Raw genomic sequence first — 27644 nt, 5'->3', positions numbered from 1 at the left:
CCTGTTTCAACACTTGTGAAGGGACTCCCCTGCAGGTGGAAGCCAAGGGCTCAAACTGGGATCCTAACACTGGTCCTTGCACTTGGTGCCACCTGTGCTTAACTCACTGCGCTACCGCCCAACTCTCTCTTTTTAAAAAATATTTATTTATTTATTCCCTTTTGTTGCCCTTGTTTTATTGTTGTAGTTATTATTACTGTTGTTACTGATGTCAATGTTGTTGAATAGGACAGAGAAATCGAGAGAAGAAAGGAAGACAGAGAGAGGAAGAGAAAAATAGACACCTGCAGACCTGCTTCACCACCTGTGAAGGGACTCCCCTGCAGGTGGGGAGCCGGGGGCTCGAACCGGGATCCTTAAGCCCATCCTTGCACTTTGCACCACATCGCTTAACCCACTGCGCTACTGCCCAGCTCCCCCAATTCCCTCTTTTTAAAGAAATCTAATAGACAGTGAGACAGTGTTTCAGAAGAGCCATGGATGCTAAACCAGTAACTTTTTTTTCACTTCTATCAAAATGTGGGAAGACCAATAATGAATCTGTTCTGCTCACTTAAGATTCAAGCAATGACATCAAATGACTTGCTACTTTAGAAATAGAATGGGCAGAGCAACAAAAGCACAACTACTCCTTGGTTTCATTTAGTTGACAAGATGCAGATGGGACTGAAAATTGACAGTCTCTGAATATGAAGTGACTACATTCACAAAGAAAAGGAAAAAGAGATTTCTCACTCATTTAGGGGCTTTTTAAGTGGAAATCATTTTTTCTCCCTCTAACAGGCTAAATGTTAGGAATTCTTATCTTCTGCCAAGTTTGTGAGAGGTGAGAAATATTCAAAATATTTTAATTTTTTTGGATTTAGCCAAATATGGTGATTTGAAGAAAGAATTTCCTGGCATTCTTTTTCAGTCCTAAGGCTTTTCTTAGTGTTGTACTGAAGCTTTCATGACTAAATTATGGAGAACAGGAAGGCCCAGTGCTAGAGTGCAGGACTAAAATGTGTGAGATCCTGACTTCAATTCCCTGTACCATATATGCCAAAGTGATTCTCTGGTTCATTCATTAAATATTAAAGAAAATTAATGCACCTGGTTGAGTGTACATGTTACAATGCACAAAGGGCCCAAGTTCAAGCCTCCATCCCCATCTGCAAGGGGAAACCTTAAGGAAAGCAAGGCTGCATGAGTCTCTCTAACTCTCTTCCTCTCTATTTCACCCTCCACTCTCCATTTCTGACTATCTCTAGCAAATAAATAAATAAAGATAATAAAAAAATAAAAATATATAATATATTAAAGAACAAAAATACAGACAGAAATATCTTTTTTTAAAGTTTTTTTGGTATTTATTTTCCCTTTTGTTGTCCTCGTTTTTTTTTATTGTTGTTGTAGTTATTATTGATATTGATGTCGTCGTTGTTAGATAGGACAGACAGAAATGGAGAGAGGTGGGGAAGACAGAGAGGGAGAAAGAAAGAGACACCTGCAGACCTGCTTCAGCGCTTGTGAAGCGACTCCCCTGCAGGTGGGGAGCCGGGATCCTTATGCCAGTCCTTGAGCTTTGCGCCTCATGCGCTGAACCAGCTGAGCTACTGCCTGACTCCCCAGAAATATCTTCTAATGCTTTTACAGTAGAGCAGCTCACCTGGATAATGCACCTACTTTGTTATGTGTACAACCCAGGTATGAAGCTGGCCCACATCGAACTGGAGGGAGCTTCAGTGCTATGCGGTCTTTCCTATCTCCCTCTGTCCCTTTATCTCTGTGTCTTTTTTTTTTTTCTATCTGAAACTCTGTCCCTCTATCTCTCTGTCTTTTTTTTTTTCTATCTGAAAAAGTCTGACTGGAGTGGTAAAGCCCCAACAATGGCAAAAAAATATTGGTTATCCACAGAGGAAAAGAAATCTCTGTTCTCTTTGACATGGGATTTCGATAGTCTTAACTAGGTAAATATATAGCATATCATATAATATATTCATCCAAATCAAAGAAAAATGGAGGGAAGGAAGAAGAACAATTTAAAAACCAAATGGGGGGGTCAGGTAGAAGCGCAGCAGGTTAAGAACAGGTGGCACAAAGCGCAAGGACTGGAGTAAGGATCCTGGTTCGAGCCCCTGGCTTCCCACCTGCAGGGGAGTCGCTTCATAAGTGGTGAAGCAGGTCTGCAGGTGTTTATCTTTCCCACTCCCTCTCTGTCATCCTCTCCTCTCTCCATCTCTCTCTGTCCTATCCAACAATGACAACATCAATAACAACAACAATAATAACTACAACAACAACAACAAAAAAAACAAGAGCAACAAAAGAGGGGAAAAGCAAATAAAAAAAATAAGAATAACAGTACCAAAATTTCTATTCCCATCTATTCTATTTACTGCTATGTTCTTTCCCACCTGCATATGTACCCTCTTCAAAACTAAAGACAATACTATAGAGTTATATATAAAATTTCACCATGAGAGAAAACTAGGTAAAGGGTAATGAGAACACTGTACTATTTTCACAACTTCCTGTAAGTCTATAATTATAACAAAATGAAAAGTTTTTTTAAAAAGAAACTAAGTTAAAAAAAGGAAACTGAAAGTATCTCCAAGTCAGGAGGGGCTGCCAAACTGTCAATGCTATATTTATACTGTCATCTATTAACCCACACACACACCAAATAAAGAAAAAAAACCTAAAGAAAGGTCAGATAAAGCTATGGTCAGGTCAGTCTCTTGTATGGTTTAGTTCTATATGACATATATAATATAACAAGCTTCTAAAGGAAGTCTCTAATATCACACCACCTCACCATCTGAGGCCCTAGTCAGGGAATCTTTGGATTCTTACACAAACATGATGGGCCTAGACCTCTAATGGATCTTCTCTGTACCTCTACTGGTCACTTCTATTAGGAACATGATCACAAGCCCTCTAGTGGGCCCTCTCAGGACCTTGCCTTCACCATAGAGCAGCTAAGGTAGGGACTGCCCTAGTCTCCAAAGGGAGGCTAGAGTATCCTGCCCTGCCACTCGAAGATTAGTCGTGAAATGAGTGCAGCCTGTAATTCTCCCAGTTGTGACCATGAGCTACGAGCTCAGATCAATAGGGACTTAGAGTTACACTGGCTCTGATGATATATATGCATGCCCTGGATCAGGTGGATGGAAGTAAATAGTTAATTCTATCCATAGAATATTTTCAAGAATGGGAGCTACTCTCTGCCCTAATATAACTCTCTAGTCTTTTTCTCTACTTTGACACCATTTTCTCAGAAAACATTTTTATCCAACTTCATCCTAGCTATCAAGCCCATAGTTGTGGACCCCTAGACATATGCCTAAAATAGACCTCCAAGCTTTCTTCCCTAATCTCATCTGCTCTGTTCTTACTTTCTGGTTCCTATTCATTAACCATATTGTCTCACTTTATGATCTGTCACCTTCCAGACACAAGTTGCAGGTGCTGTCATGATTCCACCCTGACTTTTCTGGGCAGAGGACCTCACCAATGTGTCCTGGAACCTCATGTCTCCAGAAAGATAGAAACAGGCTGGTGGTATGGATCGACCTGCCAATACCCATATCCAGTGGAGAAGCAATTACAGAAGCCAGAACTCCTACCTTCTACACCCTAAAACAATTTTGATCCATACTCCCAGTGGGGGAGAAGTGATAGAAGGAAGAGGATAAGAGGGCTCTGAACTCCAGCTCCATCAGGTCCCAGAGAGTAAGGAAAAAGGGGAGAGATATTTGGATGTAGTAATGGGGCTATATGTGGCTTGGAGGGGAAGAGAGGATTGAACCTGATAGAAAAGGGGGGAAATTATGTACAAATGTAGACAGCTAGTTGTACAGATGACAGTAAACTCATGTCTGCAACCTTGGGAGAACCATGGTGGTTTGCAATGGAGGGACTTGAGATTCAGAACTCTGGCGGTGGGAATGGTGTGGAATTATACCCCTGTTGACATGTAATTTTGTAAATCAATACTGAATCGCTAATAAAAAAAATAAAAGAAAGAAAGTCTCTCGATTCTCATCTCACAGTGTACCTAACCATGAAGTTAGAGGCTTCTGCCAGTGATGAGAGAGCCAGCTGGATCCAGAAAACCATGACACTCTCTGGGTTTTCCATTCTTCCCAGTAGGAATCTGAAAGGTCAGACCATGTACAACTTCTCTCTTTTTTCACAAAGCTGTAACTGCTTTTGATTCTGGTTTACACAGTGAAGTTGAACAGACTGTTCTGGGGGGACTTGGGGGCCTTTCTTCCTTTCCTACAGGGAGGCAAATGTTGCCTAGTGATCTGCATCCGAGCATAGGAGTTAGAACTCTTAAGTTCTAATCATGACTGCTTAGCATCTGATTCCATGATCCTTAGCAAATCACTTACCCTTTCTCTATCTCCATTCCCTTATCCACCAAATGGTAATAAAAATAATGACTTATCACTAAGGGATGTGGTACTGAAAAAGGGTAGGAAGATTTGTAATCCAGAGATAAATACTAAATACAAAATTCAGTATAAAACTACCTTTAAGCCAACCTATATTTTCAGACTATTTACATTCAGACTGTATCTCCAATGCCCCTTCTGCCTATAGCAGAAGTAAAAATAAATTGACACCATGATACTCTGCTTTAAGTATTTCTTCTCCTGAGACATTCTATTCATTCATTGATGTTTTACATGTTTTGTCTTTTTCCAGGACCTCACTTCATGCCAACGATGACTCTACTGATACCAATAGACATTTTTTTTCTTTCCCCATGTAAAGGCTGAGAGAGAAAGTGAGCCACCACTGCACCACTACCCTACTTGTAAAACTACCCCTGTATGATGTTCCTGTGTGGTGGCTGGAGGCTCAAATCAGGTCCTTGACCATGGTAAAAGGTCATGAGCTCCACAGGGTGAGCGATATGCTGATGACTCCATTTTCACATTTTTTAAAAGATTTATTTTATTGGATGGGGTAGATAGCATAATGGTTATGCAAAGAGACTCTCTTGCCTGAGGTTCCAAAGTTCCAGGTTCAATCCCCATATCACCATAAGCCAGACCTGAGCAGTGCTGTGTTAAAGAAAAAGAAAGGAAGAAAGAAAGAGAGAAAGAAAGAGAGAAAGAAAGAGAGAAAGAAAGAAAAGAGAAAGAAAGGAAGGAAGAAAGGAAAAGAGAAAGAAGGAAAGAGAGAAAGAAATTTTATATGTTTTTTTTCGTTTTTTAAATTTTTATTTATTTATTCATTTATTTCCTCCAGGGTTATTGCTGTGGCTCAGTGCCTGCACTACAAATCCACTGCTCCTAGAGGCCTTCCCCCCCCCATTTTTGTTGCCCTGTTTTCATTGTTATTGTTGCCATTGATGTTGTTGTTGTTGGATAGGACAGAAAGAAATGGAGAGAGGTGAGGAAGACAGGGGGGAGAGAAAGACACCTGCAGACCTGCTACACTGCCTGTGATGCGACCCCACCCCACCCCCCGCAGGTGGAGAGCCAGGGCTGGAACCGGGATCCTTCTGCCGGTCTTCGCTACTTTGTGCCATGTGCGCTTAACCCACTGTGCTACCGCCCAACCCCCTTATTTTATCTATTTGATATAAGAAAGGAAGAGGGAGAGAGAGAGAGGGAGGGCAGGAGGGAAGGAAGGAGGAAGGAAGTAGAGTGCCAATATGACAAATCCAGTAACCAAACTAGAAACCTTAGGCATATAAGTTTTATGCTCTACCAACTGAGCTCTACCACCCAGCTGCCGTTTTTACATGACTAAAAGTAATCTCTGTGCCTTTAAATAAGGAAGAAGAAATTGTTCATTCTCTTTCACATCAATAATTCAAATAGGAAGGTGATGGGGGCTGGAAAATCATTCAGCAAGCAAAGTACATGTTTTACCATGAAGCCCTGGGCTGAATCCCCAGCACTGCATGGGACTGCACAGACAGCAAGAAAAATTTTATGGTAGTGGAATGGTGCTTCTCTCTCTCTTTTAATTATTTTTATTTATTTATTTATTGGATAGGGACATCCAGAAATTGAGAGGGAAGGTGGTGATAGAGAGGAGAGAGACAGAGAAACACCTGCAGCCCTGCTTCATCACTCACAAAGCTTTCCCCCTGCAGGAGGGGACTGCGGGCTTGAACCCAGGTCCTGGTGCACTGTAACATGTGTGCTCAACCAGGTGAGCCACCACGCAGTGCCCTCTCTTTCTCTCTATCTTTTTCTCTCTTTCAAATATGAAATAAAGGACTGGCAAAATGAGTCACCTGGATAGTTTGCTGCTTTGAGTTTGAATGGTCAACATTCAAACTCAATCCCTACCATACTGAAGGAAATTTCAGGGCTATAGTTCCTTTTCCCTCTCCTTCCTTCCCTTACTTTCTCTTTCCTTCTTTGTCTCTACAACTTTTTCTTTCTTTTTATACAAGTCAGTCCAGAGCAGTAAAACCCCAGAGAGGAAAAGAAAGAAAGGAAAAAAAAAATAAATAAAATATGTGTATATATATATCCAGAGAGGTAACTTGATGGAATCATAACTAAGTAAAGCCTTAGGCTTATTCCTGGTAACACACTGGAAAGAAACAAAAATAAATAAATAAATAAATAAATAAATAAATAAGATGATAAAGTCAACTCAAAAGAAACCCAATAACAAATGTCCTACTGGGTTCTACTTTTGTTGTATGCCTACACAAATCCACCACTCACATTCAAATGACAAAAATCCCCCGCTTCCTAGACATCCAGAAGCTTCTGTCTCATTTGACATTTGCCTTATCAATCTTATTTATAATTAAAATCTAATAAAAGTACACAGCAAGAGGTCAGGAGTTAGTGCAGCAGGTTAAGCGTACAGTCCTTGTGAAGTGCAAGGACTGGCTCAAGGATCCTGGTTCAAGCCCCTGCTCCCCACCTGCAGAGGAGTTGCTTCACAAGGGGTGAAGCAGGTCTACAGATATCTTTCTTTCTCTCCCCCTCTCTACCTTCCCCTCCTCTCTCCATTTCTTTCTGCCCTATCCAACAATGACAGCAATAACAACAATAACAACAACAACAATGATAAACAATAAGGTCAACAAAAGGGGGAAAAAAATAGCATCCAGGAGCAGTGGATTCATAATGCAGGCACCAAGCCCCAGTAGTAACCCTGGAGGGGAAAAAAAAAGTTTGAAGCAAATGTATAGTAAGCATCTACTCAGATAAGTGTATCACTATGAAGAATTCCGTATACCTCCCTCCACTCTAAGTCAAGTCTAGAAGCAAAAGAAGAGTGGAAAACACAGGCATACCAACATATGCAGGGTAGTACCAGCCAAGGAGTGGGTGGATCTATCACAACCACATTTATATTCACTGATTGAAACATTATACATTATTATGGCTCTGATGCATCAGATGTGACACAGTATTTTGCAACTTTCCTTAACACCTGCTGCTCTGCATTTCACGGTACACGCCACTTATGAATACATGGAGTCAGGGTTCCAGAAAGGCTCACCAGTCTATATGAGAAAGGAGACTAACCTCACTTGACAGAGATTTCTAATACAAATCCCTTGGCCTTGGGACAAGTCATCCAAGTCAATCCAATGACTCTCTTCTCATCTATCAAGGGACTGTCAATCAGTCAGTCCTGAGATAGCACCTAATTACAGTGGAGTTGACATCAATGCAACGAGTACCACCTCATTATGATTCACTTCAGACTATGTCCAGAGACGTCAGGTATGGAATGTCAATCTTTCAGCCTTAGTTCTCGGGTGAGACCTTTCCTTTCATAGGATTCTAATTCCATTTAGGGTGGTTCATTTACTAACAAAGTCCTAAAACCTAGATATAGACCAGGTGTCATGAGATAGGGCATATGTTCACATGTATCTGTAAATTAGGGCAAAATATACACCTGAAAGCAAAAGTGCACAATAGTCTGCAGTAAGTTAACATATGCAGCAAGCAAGTAGAAAGACCTAAAAAGATACTATAAAATTCACAATGAAATAAATAGTGCTACTGGTCTCTCTGAAGCACTCACAGAGGTTGGTCCTTTCTTTTGCGCCTCACCCTCACTGCAAGTTCCCAGTCCCTTGTGTTGCTGCCGTTCCTCCGCTGGCCGGAGGATGCCCAGCAACATACATACATCTAGTTCATATGGTGGCCACTTGGGCACCAGCCATGATGTCCACCTTTCAGACAAGAAAGAAGTGATACCAGGAGGCCAGAATGTCTTATCAGGAGGAAGCAACATTTCCCTAATCATCAGGCTGATTCTGCTGAAAACTTCTTGAGCACCTAGAATAGTACTTGAGCGAGAGTTTGGAAATATATATTGAACAAATAGTTCACAGAAACCTGTTCTCTCTCTCATGTAACTTGTTCAGCTATTCTGAGGCTAAAGAATATGGCATTCCCCACCCTCCAACTCCCCCGCTTTTATCTAGGCCAGTTGAACAGGAAAGCTCTGTCATGTTGCTAAAGAAGGGAACATGGTGTCTGCCACAGGTTCTGGCTCTTTTCAAGGACTAGGACAACATTTTTGAAAAGAGATGCCTATAGGACAGTCAAAGACGCTGGCTCAGCCTCTTCACCTGGGTAGAGCGGAAAGTCTTCATCATGACTATACTAGCCTCAGTGTTCCTCGTTAAGTGTCAAACCTTCTTCTTTTCCATAAGGATCATAAGTGGGGGTCTAGGGAGTGACTCACGTGACAGAGTATACACAGTACAATGCCTAAGAACCTTGGTCTCCATTTGCATGGGGGGGGGCTCACGAGTGGTGGAACATGCTACAGTGCTCTTTCCTCTCTCTCTCTCTCTTTCCTTATTCCTCTTTCCCTCTCTATTCATTCCTGTCTGTCACCCTCTATAAAAAAATTACTATAGGGAGTGGTGGATTTGTATAGGCATCAAGACCCAGCAATAAACTTCTTAGCAAAAAAAGAAACAGTGTCTACTTAGACTTAGATACCCTCCTCACCTATTTCCTATTATACTTCCTTCACTCACTCTAAAGCTAACCGTATCAAAGTAAAGACTGAAAAAGCTGAATAAGAAAAGATACTGATATGCTTTAATAATGACTCCTTAGTCACTATCAGGCCACCCCATCAGCTGGGGCCCTAGTCAGGAAGTCCTGAGATTCCCAAACAGACATGATGGGCCTAGACCTCAAATAGATCCCTCTCTCCACTGTCACTGGTCATCTCATCAGAAACACACAATAGACCCCTTTGTGGGCCCCCATGGGCCCTTGCCCTCAACTTGGATCAACAATGGTAGAGAATGTTTCATCCTCCGAAGAGAGGCTGGACAACATACTCTATCTTCCATCTGAGGAAGATGGGTCCTGAAATTGGAGCAGCTTGGAATGTTCCTACTTATTCCTACAGAATGTGAGCTCAGATCTACAGGGATACAGAGGTCCCATAAGCTCCTAAGCTGAATATGGGCCCCATATCACATCAAACCGATGGGGTTTATAGTCAACAATATTTATACACCTTTCCCATTATGGGAGCTACTCTTTCCCTGATCCAGCTTTCTGTCCTTTTTCCAGCCATGACATCATCTCCCCAGACAATAACTAGGATGTACCTGCATATCAGATGTCAAGCTCAGGAAAGAAAAGAAAAGAAAAGAAAAGAAAAGAGTATAGTCATAGGCTATTTGGAACTAAAATAGGACTACTGACTATAACGGAGACCCCCCAACTCTTCATCTGCACTATTCCAGCCTTTAGGTTCATGATTAGTCAACAATTTGTTTGGCTCTATATGTTAACTCTTTTTTCAGTGACCAGGTTCCAGATGCTAATATGATGCCAGCCAGACTGCGCTGGACAGATGACCTCACCATGTGTCCTAGAGCCCCGCTTCCCCAGAGCCCTGCCCGACTAGGGGACAAGAGAGACAGGCTGGGAGTATGGATCAACCTACCAATGCCCATGGTCAGCAGGGAAGCAATTAGGGAAGCCAGACCTTCCACCTTCTGCACCCCATAATGTCCCTGGGTCCATACTCCCAGAGGGATAAAGAACAGGAAAGCTATCAGGGGAAGGAATGGGATACGGAGTTCTGGTGGTGGGAACTGTGTGGAATTCTACCACTTTTTTATCCTATGATCTTGTCAGTGTTTCCTTTTTATAAATTTTTTTTAAATGGAGTTGACATGACAAAAATTACTTAAAAACATAAAGCTAACAGAGACTAAAGAATCAGCTCATGTCTCACAATTTCCTAGCCAAAATGGAGAAATACTAAAACCAAAAAAGATGAAGAAAGGAATTTTTAAATCTCTTTAAAAGATGATTGTCAGGTCAGGGAGAGAGCACAGTCTGTTAAAACACCAACCAGCACTGATGAAATCCCAGAGGTCTATGTGCAGTCCCCAGCAGCACCTTATGCCAGAGCTGAGCGATGCGACACTCTTTTCCTCTCCCCCTCTCTCATTCTTTATCATAAAAAATCTTTTAAAAAAGACAACTGCCTCTTTAAACAAACATGCTGACAAATTATCTTGAGGTCCACAACATAAGTAAAATGCATGACAACAATACTAAAGACAAAAGGGACAGTGGACATGATAAGGTGGTCAGTTCATCAGAGGTGAATGTCTGTGTGGTGCATGTGGGAGAGTAGTGGCAAGCCCTAATCCCCACGGACAGACCTGGCTGGTAAACAGCAGCCGGTACTGGAACAGGATACTGAAAGAGGACAACAGAAGGAGGAGGAGAAGATGGTGACAATGATGAGAGAAAACCAGACTCCAGGAAACAAAAACTGAATGGCTACATTAGAAAGGAAAGGACCTCTGGGGTAGGTAGGAAGGAGAATACAGGTCCTGGAAAAGGATGACAGAGGACCTAGTAGAGGTTGTATTGTTAAGTGAAAAACTGAGAAATGTTATGCATGTACAAGCTATTGTATTTACTGTCAAATGTAAAACATTAATCCCCCAATAAAGGAAAAAAATTAAAAGGAAAGGACATAGGATAAAATTAGAACATCAAAAGTAGAAAATAATTATTACCACCAACTCTAGTACTGCATTATGTAACATCATCCCAGTTACAGCCATAACCCATTTTGTACCTGTTACAAGTCCAACAAGTGCACCAATAACCTTAGAGTTGCATCACATTATGGTTCTCTTAGATACCAGGCTTTTAGAATCTAGCAATAACATAACTGTCCACAGGCAACAACAGTAGCATATATATTAAAATAAATTATTCCTCCCAAGTAAATTCTACTAATTTTAGTAATTTCGATTTCTATGGATCTCTTTAGCTCTTCCGGCATCCCTTTAAATTTCAAACTCTTACACAATCATACTCTTCTAAAATACCAAAATGCCACTATTGCTATTTAGTGCTATTCTCCTACTCACCAAAGGCAGTAACTGTAAAGAACTTGCTAATCCATTAATTAAAGATTTCTTCTTCCCATTATGGAGAACTAAATTTAGAAAACCAAATTGGGTTGGGAGGAAACCATGTGTCACAACAAGTGAGATGAATTTCATGGAATAGGGCTGAGTTACTGGCCTGTTTCTTATAAAGCCTCTGACACTACAGCACCCTCTCCCTGCTGAGAATACAGAGAAGCTCTCCTATGGGGGCGGGGCAACCATTCATCACTATAATCATCTGGAGAAGACTTGATTGTACCATCAGGTCACAAAAGCCACAGGACCTATCAGCAAGTAAATGCCCAAGAGAGCATGCCTCCTTTGATTTTCTGAAACCTCCAATTAGTTGCATAAAAGAAAGGGGTGTCTAGCAAGCGCTAATTGAACCCTTAGAGAAGAGCTACTTCCCGCCTGCAGGGGAGGCAATGACTTTACTGGGCTACCAAATGGATACAGAGACAAAAGTAAACACTGTAATTTGCTGTTTTTGTCTCTGGTACAGGGGGAGTGGTAACACTGACACTGTCTGTAAACAGTAATAATGCCAGCTGTAACACAAAGAACAGGGTTCCCCCCCATCTCTCCACCCCCTCCCCACCCTCTTTCCCTATGACATTCCTCCTGAGACTACTCATCTTGAGAAAACACAGGGAAGTTTCCCTATAGTCCATATGCTGCCACCAAATAGAATGGAAGGAGAATCAAAGTCTGTACTGATACTATCTCACTCTGGTTCAAAGGAAGAGTCACTGGACTGCAAGAGATATTCCACCGTTCCTACCAGCTAAAAATAAGTAAGTAAAATAAAATAAAATAAAATAAAATACAGGTAGAAGGAACAAAGGAGAAAGTATGGGATAGATGGGTGACACGTCAAGGTCTAAGAACAAGGTTGAAATAACAAAAATAATAAACAGAAATAGAGGCATCCTAAATAGTTACTTTTTCTAAAAACTTAATGTTGAGCCTAGGTCTAGGGGCTCATAAAAGAGATGGTGAATTCAAAAAGAGAGGATGAATTCAAAAGAGCAGCTTACCTGACCAGAGTTCCCGCCAGGTGTAATGTAGGCGAACTCTACATTTCTTCTGATAGCAAAGCAGTTTATGTACTACTTGAATGCAGCGCCTGTTAGCAGGGAAAGAGAAAAAGTGAAGTAAGCCCAAGAATATGGGGCAACTCAATATAGATACCCATTTTTTATTTATTATTTATTCTCTTTTGCTGCCCTTGTTTTATTGTTGTAGTTATTACTGATGTCGTTTTTGTTGGATAGGACAGAAAGAAATGGAGAGAGGAAGGGAAGACAGAGAGGGGGAGAAAAAGATAGACACCTGCAGACCTGCTTTACCATTTGTGAAGCGACTCTCCTGCAGGTTGGGAGCTGGGGGCTTGAACGGGGATCCTTCCACCAGTCCTTGCGCTTTGTGCTATGTGAGCTTAACCTGCTGTGCTACCACCCAACTCCCTATAGATACCCTTTTTATAGTGAGGCAGCTTTTTTTTTCTTGTTTATTTATTGGATAGAGATAGTCAAAAATCGAGAAGGAAGGGGGAGATAGAGAGGGAGAGATACAGAGAGACACCTGCAGCCCTGCTTCACCACTTGCAAAGCTTACCCCCTGCAGGTGGGGACCAGGAGCTCAAACCTGGGTCCTTACGCATTGTAACATGTGTGCTAAGCAGGTGCACCACCAACTGGCCTGTGAGGCAGCTTCTATATGAACCATGAAAACATTATACCAAGTAAAAGTCAATCACAAAAGGCCACATATTTAATGGTTTCATTTATATAAAATGTCCAGATAGGCAAATAATTTTTTTAAAAATGAATTAATGGGTGAAAGGATGATACAGAAAAGCAGGGGACATATGAGGTGTAACTAGTGGATAAGAAACTTTTTTTAGAATGTTCTGAAATTAGATTGTGCCTGTAAATCAACATGTCTCCAATAAAGTGATATTGAAGTTGGAAATAAATAAAATTAGACTGTGGTTATGGTTGCACAACCCTGTAAATACACTAAGAAAAAACATAGTGAACTGAACAACATATGAATTAGCTTTCAACAGAAGTAGACTTCAAAATTATTAAAAATAACTTTATAAGTAGGAAGAAACTTTGCTACCTAGCTTTTCCAATAACTCTGGTGGCAACAAACGAAATGGAACAAAACAAAATGCATACTGGCGGGCAGGGGTAGATAGCATAATGGTTATGCAAAGAGACTCTCATGTCTGAGGCTCCAAAGTCCCAGGTTCAATCCCCTGCACCACCTAATTAGGCAGAGCTGAGCAGTGCTCTGGTAATAATAGTAGTAGTAGTAGTAGTAGTAGTAGTAGTAGTAGTAGTAATAATAATAATAATAATAATTTAAAATGTATACTGGTTAAATGACTCCAAAGTTACTACTACTTGGACAATTTTTTTTGTGTGTACAGCAGTCTCCTATTTCAACCCAAGGGACAGTGCCACTTTACCCCCCCCCCTTTTTTTTAAAGAGAGTGAGAAAAAACAAGACCAGAGCACTGCTCAGCTCTGGCTTATGGCAGGAGACAGAACCTGGGACCTCTGAGCCTCAGATATATACATTTTTTTAGGGAGTCCACTGGTATCTCCCTTTCTTCTAGAGTCTACCCCACAGATTGGGAAATTTCTGACTTTAAAAAAAAAGTCTAAGGGCAGAGAGACAGCTCACCCAGTGCATGCTTTAAAAAAAATTTTATTAGATTTATTTATTTGTTTGTTTGTTTATTGGTTAGAGACAGAAATCAAGAGGGAAGGGGATGAGAGGGAGAGAGACAGAGAGACAACTTGCAATACTGCTTTACCACTTGGAAAGCTTTCCCACTGCAAGTGGAGGAGCAGGGGCTCAAACCCAGTCCTTGCACATTGTTAACATGTGCACTCAATAAGGTGTGCCATCACCCCCTACACACACACACACACACACACACACACACACACACACACACACTGCCCCCAGTGCATGCTTTACAATGCACGAGGGCTTGGCTTTGAGCTCCTGGCCACCATATGGAAGCACCATGCTAAGGGGAGGCTTCTCAAGTGAAGGAGCAGTGCTGTGGTATCACTCCTCTTCCTGCCATTTTCTTTCTATCTCTCTCCCTCTATCTGAAAAAAAGAGGAAGAACTAAGGAGTCCAGCAGGAGTGGTAGAATCACAGATGAAAACTCTTGTACCAAGACAATCATGGGAAGGAAAAAAAAAAAGTCTAAGTTTTCAGTGTAAGAGGAACTTAAAGCAGAGGTTACATTCCTTAGAGACTATTTCACTTAATCCCAAAATCTGTGTCAGCAGTACATGTGAAAATAAGAATGAAGAAGCACTGACAGAACTGGAAATTAATTGGCTGGGTTTTCCTACCTCTGACTGTTCCAAGTAGGCAAGACCTTTGCTTTTTTTTTTTTTTATTTAAGAAAGGATTAATTAACAAAACCATAGGGTAGGAGGGGTACAATTCCATACAATTTCCACCTTTCCTTTCTTTCTCTTCTGTTTGTGTTTGTATAAGCATCTTCCCCCGTTATTACTTTACCTAGAGCACTCATACACAGATGTGTGAAATTGTTTCCTTCCTGACCCAGATTCTAGCACTGAGTATTAGTTCTTTGCACATTTCACATTTCACAAGGATTATAAACGTATCTGAAATGGCAGAAATTCACTTTGCTTTGAGTTTTTTCATTCTGCTGAAAAACAGCACATAGTGAGAAGCACAGCAACTTGGCTTGATGCCAGGCTGGGAGCAGATAAGTTCAACTAAAAAGGACTTGATGGTACCAATGGCAAAAACAAGAAAGAGAGCTGGAAGTGGAAAAAGGGAGACCCGGAAATTTGCCCAAGGGTAGTAATAAAGAAAGCGAATTCAGCCTGAGGGTGGAATCTTCTGCCCAGCCTCTAACAGCTTGAAGCCTTATTCATTATCTTCTCCTTCCCTAACCTCAGGACATTCAAATAGGAGCACATGGAAAAAGCAACTGAAAAGCGCAACTGAGAAAGTGAGGTAATCCAAAAACTCTTCTTTTTTAAAAAAAATATTTATGTATTCCCTTTTGTTGCCCTTGTTTTTTTTGTTGTTGTTGTTGTTGTAGTTATTATTGTTGTTATTGATGTTGTTGTTGTTGGATAGGACAGAGAGAAATGGAGAGAGGAGGGGAAAACAGAGAGGGGGAGAGAAAGATAGACACCTGCACACCTGCTTCACCACCTGTGAAGTGACTCCCCTGCAGGTGGGGAGCCGGGGGCTCGAACCGGGATCCTTATGCCGGTCCTTCCACTTTGTGCCACCTGCGCTTAACCTACTGCGCTACCGCCCGACTCCCCCCAAAACTCTTCTAAATCTAAAGTTAGGAACGAGACAGAAAAGGAAGTTAAATTATTTAGTGTGGACCAAGTTAGGAATGCAAGAGTTGACTGGGAATTGGCTGGTAATGTGAGAAATTAGGCAGACATACCTGTAACTCTACACATTTGTAACACACAATCTTATTCTGTCATCCCACCTTCAATTGTTCCTCTTCATCCACATAATCTCAGGTACCTTTTTTCTACTCTCCCAAATTTCCTCCTTGCATCTTGTACTCCATACTTTCTGTTCTCCAAATATGCCACATTTAAAAAAAAAAAAATCTTTGTTTGATAGGACAGAGAGAACTTGAGAGAGGAAGAAGACAGAGAGGAAGAAACACCTGTATTACTGCATCAATAGTCGTGAAACTTCCCCCATGCAGGTGGGAAGCAGGAGCTTGAACACAGGTTGTTGCACAATGAGTGCCCGCAACCAGGTGTGCCAGCCACCCAGCCCCTCCCATGCCACACTTTCATGTTGGTCCCCTGGTGGGGGAGTCCCTCTCCTAATCCTCCATATCAAGAACTTCTGTTTCTTCATGACTCCAGTCAAATGATAACTTCTCTGATAGCCTACAGTCAGCATTAGTCTCTATTACTCTTCCTGTGACACTTATCATAGTAATAGTTAAGACTACGGTCTCTGAGATCGGAGAGATTTGAGTTTGAATCATGATGATGTAATTTATTAGGTGTGCAACCATAAACTTCCTGGCCTGCCTGATGGTTCCCAGCAGTCCCTACCTCCTAGTATTTACGTCCTTACGTAATGCCTTCCCTCACTGTATCAAAGTTGGTCTCTTTGAGCAACAGAAATGGCATGTCCTTTAAGACTGAGTCATAAAAGACAATTATGGTTTAAATTTTGACCTCTCAACTCTCCTCTTCCTCTTAGGGATTACATGTTTTGGGAAAAGACAGCTACCATGTTGAGCAACTATACACAACAATGCACATGATAAGGGACTAAGATAAGGCTCAACAACAAAGATGGAAGCAAAAGACTGGAAGCAAATTCTCTAATTTCCAAAAAGTCTCAGATGAGACCTCATGAGGAATCAAGCTACCTATGCCAAGCTACACAGCTAAGCTGCTCAAAGATTCCTGAACTACAGAAACTGTGATATAATAAATGTCTGTTTTAAACCACTAAGTTTGAGCATATTTTGTCACACAGTGATAGATAATATACCTGATAAGAGATGGCAACAGTCTAGATTTTGTGGTAAAAAAAGAATCTGATTCTAAGTAATGTTGTTCACAAGTAGAATGACCCTGGGAAGAGCATTTAATCTCCTAAGCCTCCATTCACTTACTTGGAAAATGAGAAACTGAGACTAAAACAATATATTACAAAGTAAATAACACATCCTAAAATTAGAATTTAAGATAATCAAACTAGAAATAATTTGATTCCTAAGGTACTGAGGTTCATAGATTCTATCAAAAGCAAGCAGAGAGCCAGAGATAATGCTCAACATTAAAGCAAAGGATTTTCATGCCTGAGGAACCAGAGACCCCAAGTTCAATCCCTGGCACCACCATATGCCAGAGCTGATTGTGCTCTTTCTCTTCTAATTCTCTTTCTCTTTTATAAATTAAAAAAAAAAAAAAAGCAAGTGGAAAACATCTAGTAAGTACTACAAAAAGCAGTTTTTTTTGTGATCTTAAAATTGAAATAAAGGCTGAGACATACTTCTAAACACCCAAAAAATAAGGGGAAAATGCCAAGTGCAACCTGCTTACCAAAAGATAAAATTTTGTTGTTATTTTAGATTTAGGGAGCCAAGACTATTCAATCAGCAAACAATCTAAAAGCTGAAGTCAACTCTAGTCCAAGCAAAATCCTTTATGCCTCCCTAGACCCCAGGTCTGGCTCTGGAATGAAGCAAACTGAGCTTCCTGTACACCAAATAGCTCTCCTGCTTGCTAAAAATGAAGTTACCAATACTGTCATCAGGTTCAAGTCAGATGCTTTTTAAGGATAAAGAGGATATAAATATTTGAGATCCCACTAGTATGACTACAACTGTTCGTGCACTAGAGAGCAGAAGTAAGAGAAAAACAAGGTCTATGATAATTTTCAGTTAGCTTTAATTGTATTTGCTGTAAAGAGCTGTGATGGGAAATCTTATCTCCCCACATGCCAGAAACAGTCTAGGCAGGCCAGTATACACAAAATCTGTTGCAGCTGGTGAAATAATTCAACAGAAGAGGTTCGACCCCTGGTGTCACAGGTTTCAGAATCGTGACCTGTCTCATCCTCTCTTTCTCTGTCTCTTGTGAAACTCTTTCTAAATTAAATTAAATAAGACACTAAAAAACTCTTTATAAATTAAATTAAATAAGATACTAAAAAAAATAATAATCTTGCTAGCTAGTGAAGTCCTAACTAGACTACTAGGACAAGTTAGGCTAAGAATGAATCTCTGCAACAAGGGCAACAAAAGGGAAAATAAATAATAATAAAAAAAATTTTTTAAATAATGAATCTCTGCCTTACTGACCTTTCCTTAATATTTTTTTAATGCTTTATTTTATCTAGGGGCTGGACAGTGCTATACCTCATTGAGTACCCACACTACCATATCCTAGAATCCAGGTTCAAGCCCTTATTCCCCACCTGCATGGGTGGTGGTGCAGGTCTGTAAGGGTCTCTCTTAATCTCTCCCTATCTCCTCCTTCCTCCTGATCCTATCAAATGAAAGAAGAAGAAGAAGAAGAAAAGGAAAAAATGGCCACATAGAGCAGTGGCTTCATCGTGCAGGCACCAAGCCCAAGCCCCAGCAATAACCTGGTGGCAATAAAGTAAAGTAACTGAAATTTTTATATTTTATTTATTATTTTTATTCTTTGGATAAAGACAAAAAGAAACAGAGGGAAAGAGGAGATACAGAGGGTGAGCGAAAGAGAGACAGCTGTAGCACTGCTTCATTGTTCATAAAGCTCCCCCCCTACAAGTGGGGACCAGGAACTTGAACTCATGTTCGGGGCACTGTAACATGAATGCTTTACCAGGTGCACCACCACCCAGGCGCCTCTCTAATTCTTAACTATTGCTGACTATTGTAAAGCCAAAGTCCAAGAATGACAAATCTGCTGGGATTGCAAATCTCTGGAGAATTGTTTATTTACTTTATGAAGAAGAGAAAGTGGTCAGAGTACCACTCTCACTCAGGACCTCAGTATTCGCCTGCTGTGCCACTTCCCTGGTCACAACTTTTTTTTTTTTTTTTGCCTCCAGGGTTACTGCTGGGGCTCGGTGCCTGCACCATGAATCCACTGCTCCTGGAGGCCATGTTTTTCCTTTTGTTACTCTGGTTGTTTTTTCATCGTTGTTGTGGTTACTATTATCACTGCTATTGATGTCATTTTTGGATAGGACAGAGAGAAATGGAGAGAGGAGGGGAAAACAGGGGGAAAGAAAGATAGACACCTGCAGACCTGCTTCACCACCTGTGAAGCGACTCCCTTGCAGGTGGGGAGCCCGGGGCTCAAACCGAGACCCTTATGCCCAGTCCTTGGACGTTGCACCACATGCGCTTAACCCGCTGTGCTACCACCCGACCCCCAGTCACAACTTTTTTAAAAGATGTATTTTATATCTTTGGATCACAATATTTTAAAAAATTACTCATAACAACTACTTCAGTGTATCAGCCCTTCTCTTCATGCAGTGTCTCCAAAAGTGATGCTGAAGATATATAAGCAGAAACCAAATTATGACTTGTACTTTCTATTATCTTCTAAAAGGATGTGCTAATGCAGGCTATAAAATGTTGCCTAACACTTCATACACGAATGTGGCTTTTTCCTGAAATACCCACAGAAAATTTTTGTTTGTAAACTTTCTAGCAATCAATTCTATAATAGATTTACATACATAAAATGAACCATGGTACTTACACATAGAGATCCATAGGAAACTCCTTCATCATGTGTGTAACAATAAACTCAACCATCAGATCTGAATGAGGAAAGAAGGTTAGACCAATCAGAATAAAACCACTCCTTGCCTCACAGTAGGAATAATATACATTGAATTCATGCTGAATGATACCCACTAAGCACATCATTATTCACAAGCATTTAAATTTATTTTATAGAATGCATGTTTTGCTAGAGTTGTTACTACCTGCCACTTGTAAAATAATTTTTAAAAAATTAGCTCACTTTTCTACTCTCAGAAGGATCATATGACCTGCCAATAAATTCAAATATAAGAAAAAAATCATTGTACGGTATTTCACACCATGGCACTACTGTGAAATGCCAGAGGGAAACCAGATTCTGAGAATCAAGTGATGAGGCAAGCTGAGAAGAAACTATGGATCACATTCTGTAAGCAGAGACTCAGCTCTACAGCTCTGTCTGTCTATCTCATCTCCCTATAATGCTCAATTTGACAGCTATTGGGTGAATTAGTCTGCGGAGCTTTGGGTCAATAGAGACTTTTATATACTCTTAATTATTATTTCTAAAATCAAGCAGATTAAGGAAACAGCTGAATACCCAAATGAAATGGGACTTCTTGAGAGTTCAGGTCATTGCCCTGAGCAAAATACAGAACTGTGGGCAGATAAAATCACCTAAAACACAGTCCCCTACCTGTCAGCTCTGTCAACCTCATCTCAGCTTAATTTACTCAGAGGAAGTTTTCTTTTTCTTTTTTTTTCTTTTTTTTTTTTTTTGACACCTGCAGACCTGTTTCACCGCTTGTGAATCGACTTCCCTGCAAGTAGGGAGCTGGGGAGAAAGTTTTCTATGTCTGAACCTTGAACTTCTAGTCTCCTGGCCACAGACACATCAATGTGTACCAACAAGGGGAGAGAAGAATTGGAAATGCTGATGAGGCATGAAATATTTTATAAATTTATGTCATATAACAAGATTTCACTTATGCAGTCTTCTCCCTAGAAAGATTTCTTGGAAGACAGGTGGTGGCGCAGCGGGTTAAGCGCATATGGCGGAAAGTGCACGGGCCTGCATAAGGATCCCAGTTTGAGCCCCTGGCTCCCCACCTGCAGGGGGTTCCCTTCACAGGCAGTGAAGCAGGTCTGCAGGTGTCTATCTTGCTCTCCCCCTCTCTGTCTTCCCCTCCTCTCTCCATTTCTCTCTGTCCTATCCAGCAACAATGACAGCAATAACAACAACAATAATAACAAAAAAAGTGATGATAAACAACAAGGGCAACAAAAGAGTAAAAATTAAAAATAAAATTTTTAAATAAAGAAAGATTTCTTTATTTGAACAACAGCACCGCTTTATTCATTGGGGTTGCTTTACCAAATTCAATAATAAACTTGGTTTCTTAGAAACCTAACTAGTAAGGTTCCTTTCTGAGAAAGAAACACAACCAGTAGGATCTATCCCTTATCTTAATTATGAAAACCTGTCACTCAGAAAAATGCTGATTTGACTACTCACCCAATACTGCACATACTAAAGGACGACAGGGCAGGTTCTTGTCTGCTGCTTTCTTTCTGTGTCTCATAGGCTTCACATACAAATAAAAGGAATAAAATTAGAATATGCATTGCATTGATGTCCAATGGCTCACCATGTTTCTCACGCAAATAAAATCACTCTTAGAGAGCTACCTTTTCTTTCTGTTTATGGTAGAATAGAGGGGGTAGGGTGAACTTATAAATGCTCTTTAGTTATCAATCCAAGCCTATAACAAAAATTCATAAGACGGCAATCCCTGAGGGCACTGGTACACGCAACAACAGGAGTTGGGGTTTGCTTTTTATTTTGTTTTTTTATTGGGGGATTAATGTTTTACAGTCAACAGTAAATATAATACCTTATACATGCATAACATTTCCCAGTTTTCCACATAACAATACAACCCCCCACTAGGTCCTCTGCCATCATGTTCCAGGACCTGAACCCTCCCACCCCACCCCCTAGTCTTTTACTTTGGTGCAATACTGGGTTGTTTGTTTAATTGCCATCATGGTTATCACTGGGGCTCTGTGCTAGCACTGTGAATCCACAGTTCTTGGTGGCATTTTTGTTTTTGGTTGCTTTTCATTTTATTTGATAGGACAGAAAGAAATTGAGAGAAGAGGAGGAAGATAGGGATAGGAAGGGAGAGAGAGAGAAAGAGAGAGGTAACTACAGACCTACTTCATTCATGAAGCCCCCCAACCCCCACCCTGCAGGTGTGGAGTGGGAGCTTGAACCTTGGTCCTTATGCATGGTAAAGTAAATGCTTAACTGCTGTGCCACAGCCCAGTCCCTAAAAATTGCTTCCACATTGATTTCATCTATATTGGTGATCTTACTAACAGAAAAAAGGTATACCAATATTTTTCTTTGATAACAGGAATTAAGTAAGAGAAGAGGAGGGGCCAGGTGGTGGTGCACCTGCTTGAGTACATACAGTGTGCAAGTACCAACCTCAAACCCCTAGTCCCCTCTCGTAAGAGGAAGCTCCACAAACAGTGAAGCAGTGCTGCAGGGGGTTTTCTCTCTCCTGCTCTGTCGTCCCCTTCCTTCTCAATTTCTTTCTGCTTCTATCCAAAATAAATAAATATAAAAAAGAAAGAACTACCTACTGTAGCCACAGCAATATATACATATATATATGTGTGTGTGTGTGCATATATATATATATATATTTAAAATTCAAATACAGACCAATAGTATTTTTTTAGAAGCTCCTTCTAATTTCTATTTCCTGTACTTTTCAGACAAACAAATCAAATCAGTGTCTAGCCTTATCCAGGAAAAGATTACACATTCTGTAGTAGGGCACCAAAGTAAAAATCTCTGGGTGAAGGGTGAGGGTAGACATTCAGCTTCACTGTGGGGGAGTGAACAGAAGGGGAGGGATGCAGACCTTTGAGGATGGGAATGGTGTTAATATACACTATTAACTTATAGCCTCATAAATCACTATTAATGAGAAGGGAAAAATCGATTGAATGTCTCAAACTTTTTGATGCATAGACCATAGCTCTGGATATATGTTCCTTCAATCTAAGCACTTAAAACTTCAAATTGGTAACCAGATTGAATTTTAACAGTGGGCTCAAATTGTTAATACATTTCTAATAATGATATGTTCTTTGAAATAGTAAATATTTTAAAAGCTTAGACCAGGGAGAATAGAAACAACTGGTGGCATTATTTTATAAGAGACATCTATATGTAAATAGCATAAAAGGACATACATTAAGGTAAAGTCTTGTATGATACAGCAAGTGCTAGCAAAGGGATTTTCAAAGTTAACCCAACTGCTAAATAATTTGGTTATAGCAATAACTATCTATTGCCTTCTTAAACCTTTAGACAGCAGGAACCTTCCCCTTTCTCTATAAAGCCCATATTTCCTGCATGCTTCTCTCAGTTCATACCAACTGATACTACAGCTGCTGGTCCCGACCTAAGCAATACAATCAGTACACTTCAGACTGAGTCCAGAGACGTTAGGTGTGGAATGTCCACCCTTCAGCTTCATTACTCTGACACCAGGTTCCAGATGATACCATGATGCCAACCTGACTTCCCCAGGAAGATGATCCTATCATGTGTCTTGGAGCCCTATCATGTGTCCCCAGAGCCCTGCCCCACTAATGAAAGAGAGAGACAGGCTGGCAGTATGGATCCACCTGCCAATGCCCATGTTCAGCAGGGAAGCAATTATAGAAGCCAGACCTTCTACCTTCTGAACCCCATATGATCCTGGGTCCGTACTCTCAGAGGGATAAAGAATAGGGAAGCTATCAAAGGAAGGGATTGAATATGGAGTTCTGGAGGTAGGAATTGTGAGGAAATGTACCCCTCTTATTCTATAGTACTGTCAATATTTCCATTTTATAAATTAAAAAATTTAAAAATAAAGATTATACATTCTGAAGACAAAAGGTTTAGGCTATTCTCCTTGTTGAAATCTGTGATGCTAATATATTCTAGTATTACTGTTATAGGTCAATAGTAGAGAAACAGCTCTATGACACACAAAATAGCCCAAAAAATAGATCTGGGTCTGTTGAACAGCAATCAACAAGAGCCCTTCCACACAACTTTCCACCCACATTTGTTCTAACAGGATCAACTCATCCTCCTCAATCCTGCCAACAAATTTCCTCCTCCAAGAAAAAACAAGAAGCAAAGGTCATACATACCATTCTGTGTAAGTTAACTCGAAAATTCATGTTGTCATCATGCAAAAATGCATTGGCATACTGATCCTAATAGAAATTAAAACGCAGGGGGAAAAAGGAATGAGAGCTATACTCTAGAAACTGAGTTTAGAAGTCATCACACTTCCTATAAATTCCTGGACACTGAAAACTATTTTCATGACTGGAGAAATGGCCCAACTGGTAGAGTGCTGGGCCCACATGCCTGAGGTTGTCAGTTCAATCATCAGCACTGTATGTAGCAGAGTGTATTCTGGTTTCTTTCTCTATTCTCTGTCTCATGTGAATCTCTCTCTCATATGTAACCAATAAAAGAATAAATCTGGGAGTCGGGCAGTAGCACAGCGGGTTAAGCGCACGTGGCACAAAACGCAAGGATGGGCATAAGGATCCTGGTTCGAGCCCCTGGCTCCCCACCTACAGAGGAGTCCCTTCACAGGCGGTGAAGCAGGTCTGTAGGTGTCTTATCTTTCTCTCCCCCTCTCTTTTCCCCTCTCTCTCTATTTCTCTCTGTCCTATCCAAAAATGACAACAATAATAACTACAACAACAATAAAACAAGGGAAACAAAAAGGAAAATAAATATAAAAAATAATAATAAATAAATAAATCTAAAAAATAAATAAAGTATGAGGTCTCAAGTTTGATCCTCAGCATCACATATGCTAGAGTAATACTCTGATTCTCCCTATCATAAATAAATAATTTTTTAAAAATTTTTTAAAGAAAAAGAAAAAAGAACTCTTTTCAAGGATGAGTTGAGGAGTTAATTGGATGAACCTAGCACCTATGTCAAACCCTACTGAAGTCATGAGATTTTACTTGGGCATAATTTTCCAGTGTATCTCCAACTGGCCAAAAAGTACCTGCTATCTACAAGCAAATTACTAACAACAAAAATTAAGGCACAAGGACTTGAGGCAAATGTTGAGAGAATTTTGTTTTCCTGTTCTCTCTTCCTTCCCATCTGCACAAGGAGCCTGCTCTATGTGTGACAGCTTGAAGGGTTTCATTGGGGCTGTAAGATACATTTGTAGGCTCCACATGAGGATGTGCAATTAAGGCCTGTACTCCACTGGGAATGGCCTTGGCACAGCAGGAGAAAACTGCTACGCAGGCAGCATGGCAGCAGGCAAGACCCCATGCATCCTGTCTTTGCTGAAGACTGATGGAAAATCAAAAGCCTCTGGCTGTGGATCAGTAATAACATCCCTTGGCTCTTTCCTAATACCTTTTCCGAAGATCTGACATGCCTACAGACTTCAGTTACTAGGGACTGTTATAATGGGTGAAATACAACTCCTTTAAAGATTTTTCTTAGAAAGATTTTTGAAAAGCAATTATACTATGTCCACTGCTAATAAGCACTCTTCTATAACTGGCAACCCCTAACCTAGATTTAAAAAAAAAAAAGGTCATTTTTTTCACAGAAAACATTAAAAAGGAAATACATAGAGAGCTCTATTGTATGTGGACCACCACTACTATTTTTTTCTTTTTTCTTTTCTAATGTTATTTATTTTATTTATTTATTTTTAATATTTATTTATTTATTCCCTTTTGTTGCCCTTGTTTTATTGTTGTAGTTATCGTTATTGTTATTGATGTCTTTGTTGCTGGATAGGACAGAGAGAAATGGAGAGAGGAGGGGTAGACAGAGAGGGAGAGAGAAAGACACCTGCAGACCTGCTTCAACGCCTGTGAAGCAACTCCCCTGCAGGTGGGGAGCCGGAGGCTGGAACCAGGATCTTTATGCTGGTCCTTGAGCTTTGCACCATGTGCACTTAACCCACTGTGCTACCGCCCGACTCCCATTATTTATTTTATTTTAATGAGAGAGAGCTAGAGAAAGAGACCAGAGCACTGCTCAACTCTGGCCAGCTTAAGCTGGACTGAAGCTCATTTGGTAGAGCTCACACTTTACGATGTCAAGTCTCCAACACCACATGGGACCCACATGCACAAGGGGAAGTGTCACAAGCAGTGGACCAGTACTGTGGTGCGTCTCTGTCTCTTTCTCCTTCTGTCTCTCTCCCTATTTCTATCTGAGATGGGAGTTGTGGGATCATGTAGGTTTGAAACTCCATTGTGTGTGTGTGTGTGTGTGTGTGTGTGTGTGTGTGTGTGTGTGTGTGTGTGTGTGTGTGTGGTGGGGGACATTGGGAAGGAGGGAGAAAAGTCAGAATAAGAAATAACAAAAGGAGGGAGAAAAGTCAGAATAAGAAATAACAAAAGGGGAATAAGAGTACAAACTTAGTTCTGAGTTGGCTCAATTTCTATCATACTCCAGAGTGAATTCAGGTCTAATGAACCTGACCAAAAGTGCTTCCTTCAAAGCCAAACACCTCATCTTTTTATACCTTTTCTTTTTTAATCTAGCTCCCCAAACTGTAATCAGTCCAAATTATATAGTTTCTAATTCCCCTCTTTAGCCTTTAGCCTTTTTCTCTCTACCTCCCACCACAGAATACTTCAGCTACTCTTTTCATTTTGCTAAATGTAAAAGATCCAACACAAGCAGCTTCAAAGCAAGATTAATTTTTCTAAAGAAGCTTGTCTCTTGTTTAAAACCTGCTGAGAGCTAGAATCTCCCATGCTCTATTATAGCAGTTATTATATCACAATTCATAATTAACTCTTGCAGTAAATATTGTTATGTGCCAGACACAGAATACACTGGCGAAGAGGACAAAGTACCTGTTACCAGTGTTTACATTCTACTGGGAGGAGACAGATACCAAGAAGGGGAAAGATTTTTCTCTCTCTCAAGCTATAGGATACTAAAAGGCAGGAGACAGGAAGTGGAGTAGAAATGATAGCATTTTGTAATAGATTAGCAAATACCAAAAGACTGATGAGACTTACCTCTGCAATGCACGTAAGGATAATCAAACAAAGTTTGCCACTATGAAGCCGGTGCTCATCTGTAGAGGGAGGAAAAAAAAAAAAAAAAAAATATATATATATATATATATATATATATATATATATAAACTTTTTCTTTATAACCATGAAGACAAAGTTCCTAGAGAATAAAGATGTGTATCTTCCCCTACAAAGTTCATGAATGAATGTCAAGTTTCTACTGGAGCAATTCTTGGTTTTCTTCTAGGCAAAAAAATTCACCTTGAAGATTTTCTTTTATTTAGATATTCTGGTAATCTGATGGACAGCTAAGCATTTCCTTGAAAGACATCTAGTTATTATAATAGCTTCTACTACTGTCCAAGGCTAGAGTTCATTGATAATGTGCATGCTGGGTTCACACACAAAAAAGTTTCTATTATCATGACCCAAAGAAGGACCAAGTCCTCTCATTCCTTATCAGTCATTTTTTTCTGAATACTCCACTTCCTTTTCCACCCCTACATATTCATCTATACTCACCTACCCTAAAGTCAATCAATAGAACGGTCTTATAAAAACTGGCAATGGTATCAGAAGAAAATTAACTGAAGATGAGTATCTTGCCTATGCTTCTTCTTGTACTGTGCCCACTGTTTATGTTAGGAAACTGAACTCTTGGTCATTTTCCTAATATTTACTTACTACCTTCTATGTTGCAAACATATGCTAAGTACAAGAGGTATGTCATTGAACTAAATAAGCCTGGTTTCTCAAAACTTGCCTGTTGGTTATTAAAAAACAAGTCAACCTTGATAGCAAGACTCTATGCCCACATATACAATCAAGAATACTGGGGCCAGGTGGTGACACACCCAGTACAGCACATGTGTT

The 27644-nt window shown here is 40.3% G+C and overlaps 1 protein-coding gene and 1 long non-coding RNA gene across 4 annotated transcripts in view; one reads left to right on the top strand and one right to left on the bottom strand.

Moving 5' to 3' along the window:
- ARMH3 (armadillo like helical domain containing 3) overlaps positions 1-27644 on the bottom strand; it is a 258857-nt gene that overhangs the window by 146012 nt on the left and 85201 nt on the right. For both annotated transcript variants that reach the window (XM_060171444.1, XM_060171445.1), the window contains exons 16-20: positions 26772-26830; positions 23889-23954; positions 21181-21250; positions 19660-19720; positions 12421-12509 (exon numbers count right to left, since the gene is read on the bottom strand). In XM_060171444.1, coding sequence (XP_060027427.1) covers positions 12421-12509; positions 19660-19720; positions 21181-21250; positions 23889-23954; positions 26772-26830 — 345 coding nt within the window. The remainder of the gene's footprint in view (positions 1-12420; positions 12510-19659; positions 19721-21180; positions 21251-23888; positions 23955-26771; positions 26831-27644) is intronic.
- LOC132532765 (uncharacterized) lies at positions 11978-16902 on the top strand. 2 transcript variants are annotated; one of them, XR_009544686.1, is made up of 3 exons: positions 12018-12177; positions 15352-15409; positions 16649-16902. It is a non-coding gene; the product is annotated as an uncharacterized LOC132532765 (long non-coding RNA). The 2 variants fall into 2 exon arrangements; XR_009544685.1 differs by lacking the exon at positions 15352-15409 and having other exon boundaries at positions 11978-12177.

The sequence above is a fragment of the Erinaceus europaeus genome, chromosome 14 (assembly GCF_950295315.1).
Source record: "Erinaceus europaeus chromosome 14, mEriEur2.1, whole genome shotgun sequence".
Classification (NCBI taxonomy): domain Eukaryota; kingdom Metazoa; phylum Chordata; class Mammalia; order Eulipotyphla; family Erinaceidae; genus Erinaceus; species Erinaceus europaeus.
The sequence above is the reverse complement of the archived record's forward strand: the minus strand, read 5'-3'. Positions and strand labels throughout refer to the sequence as shown.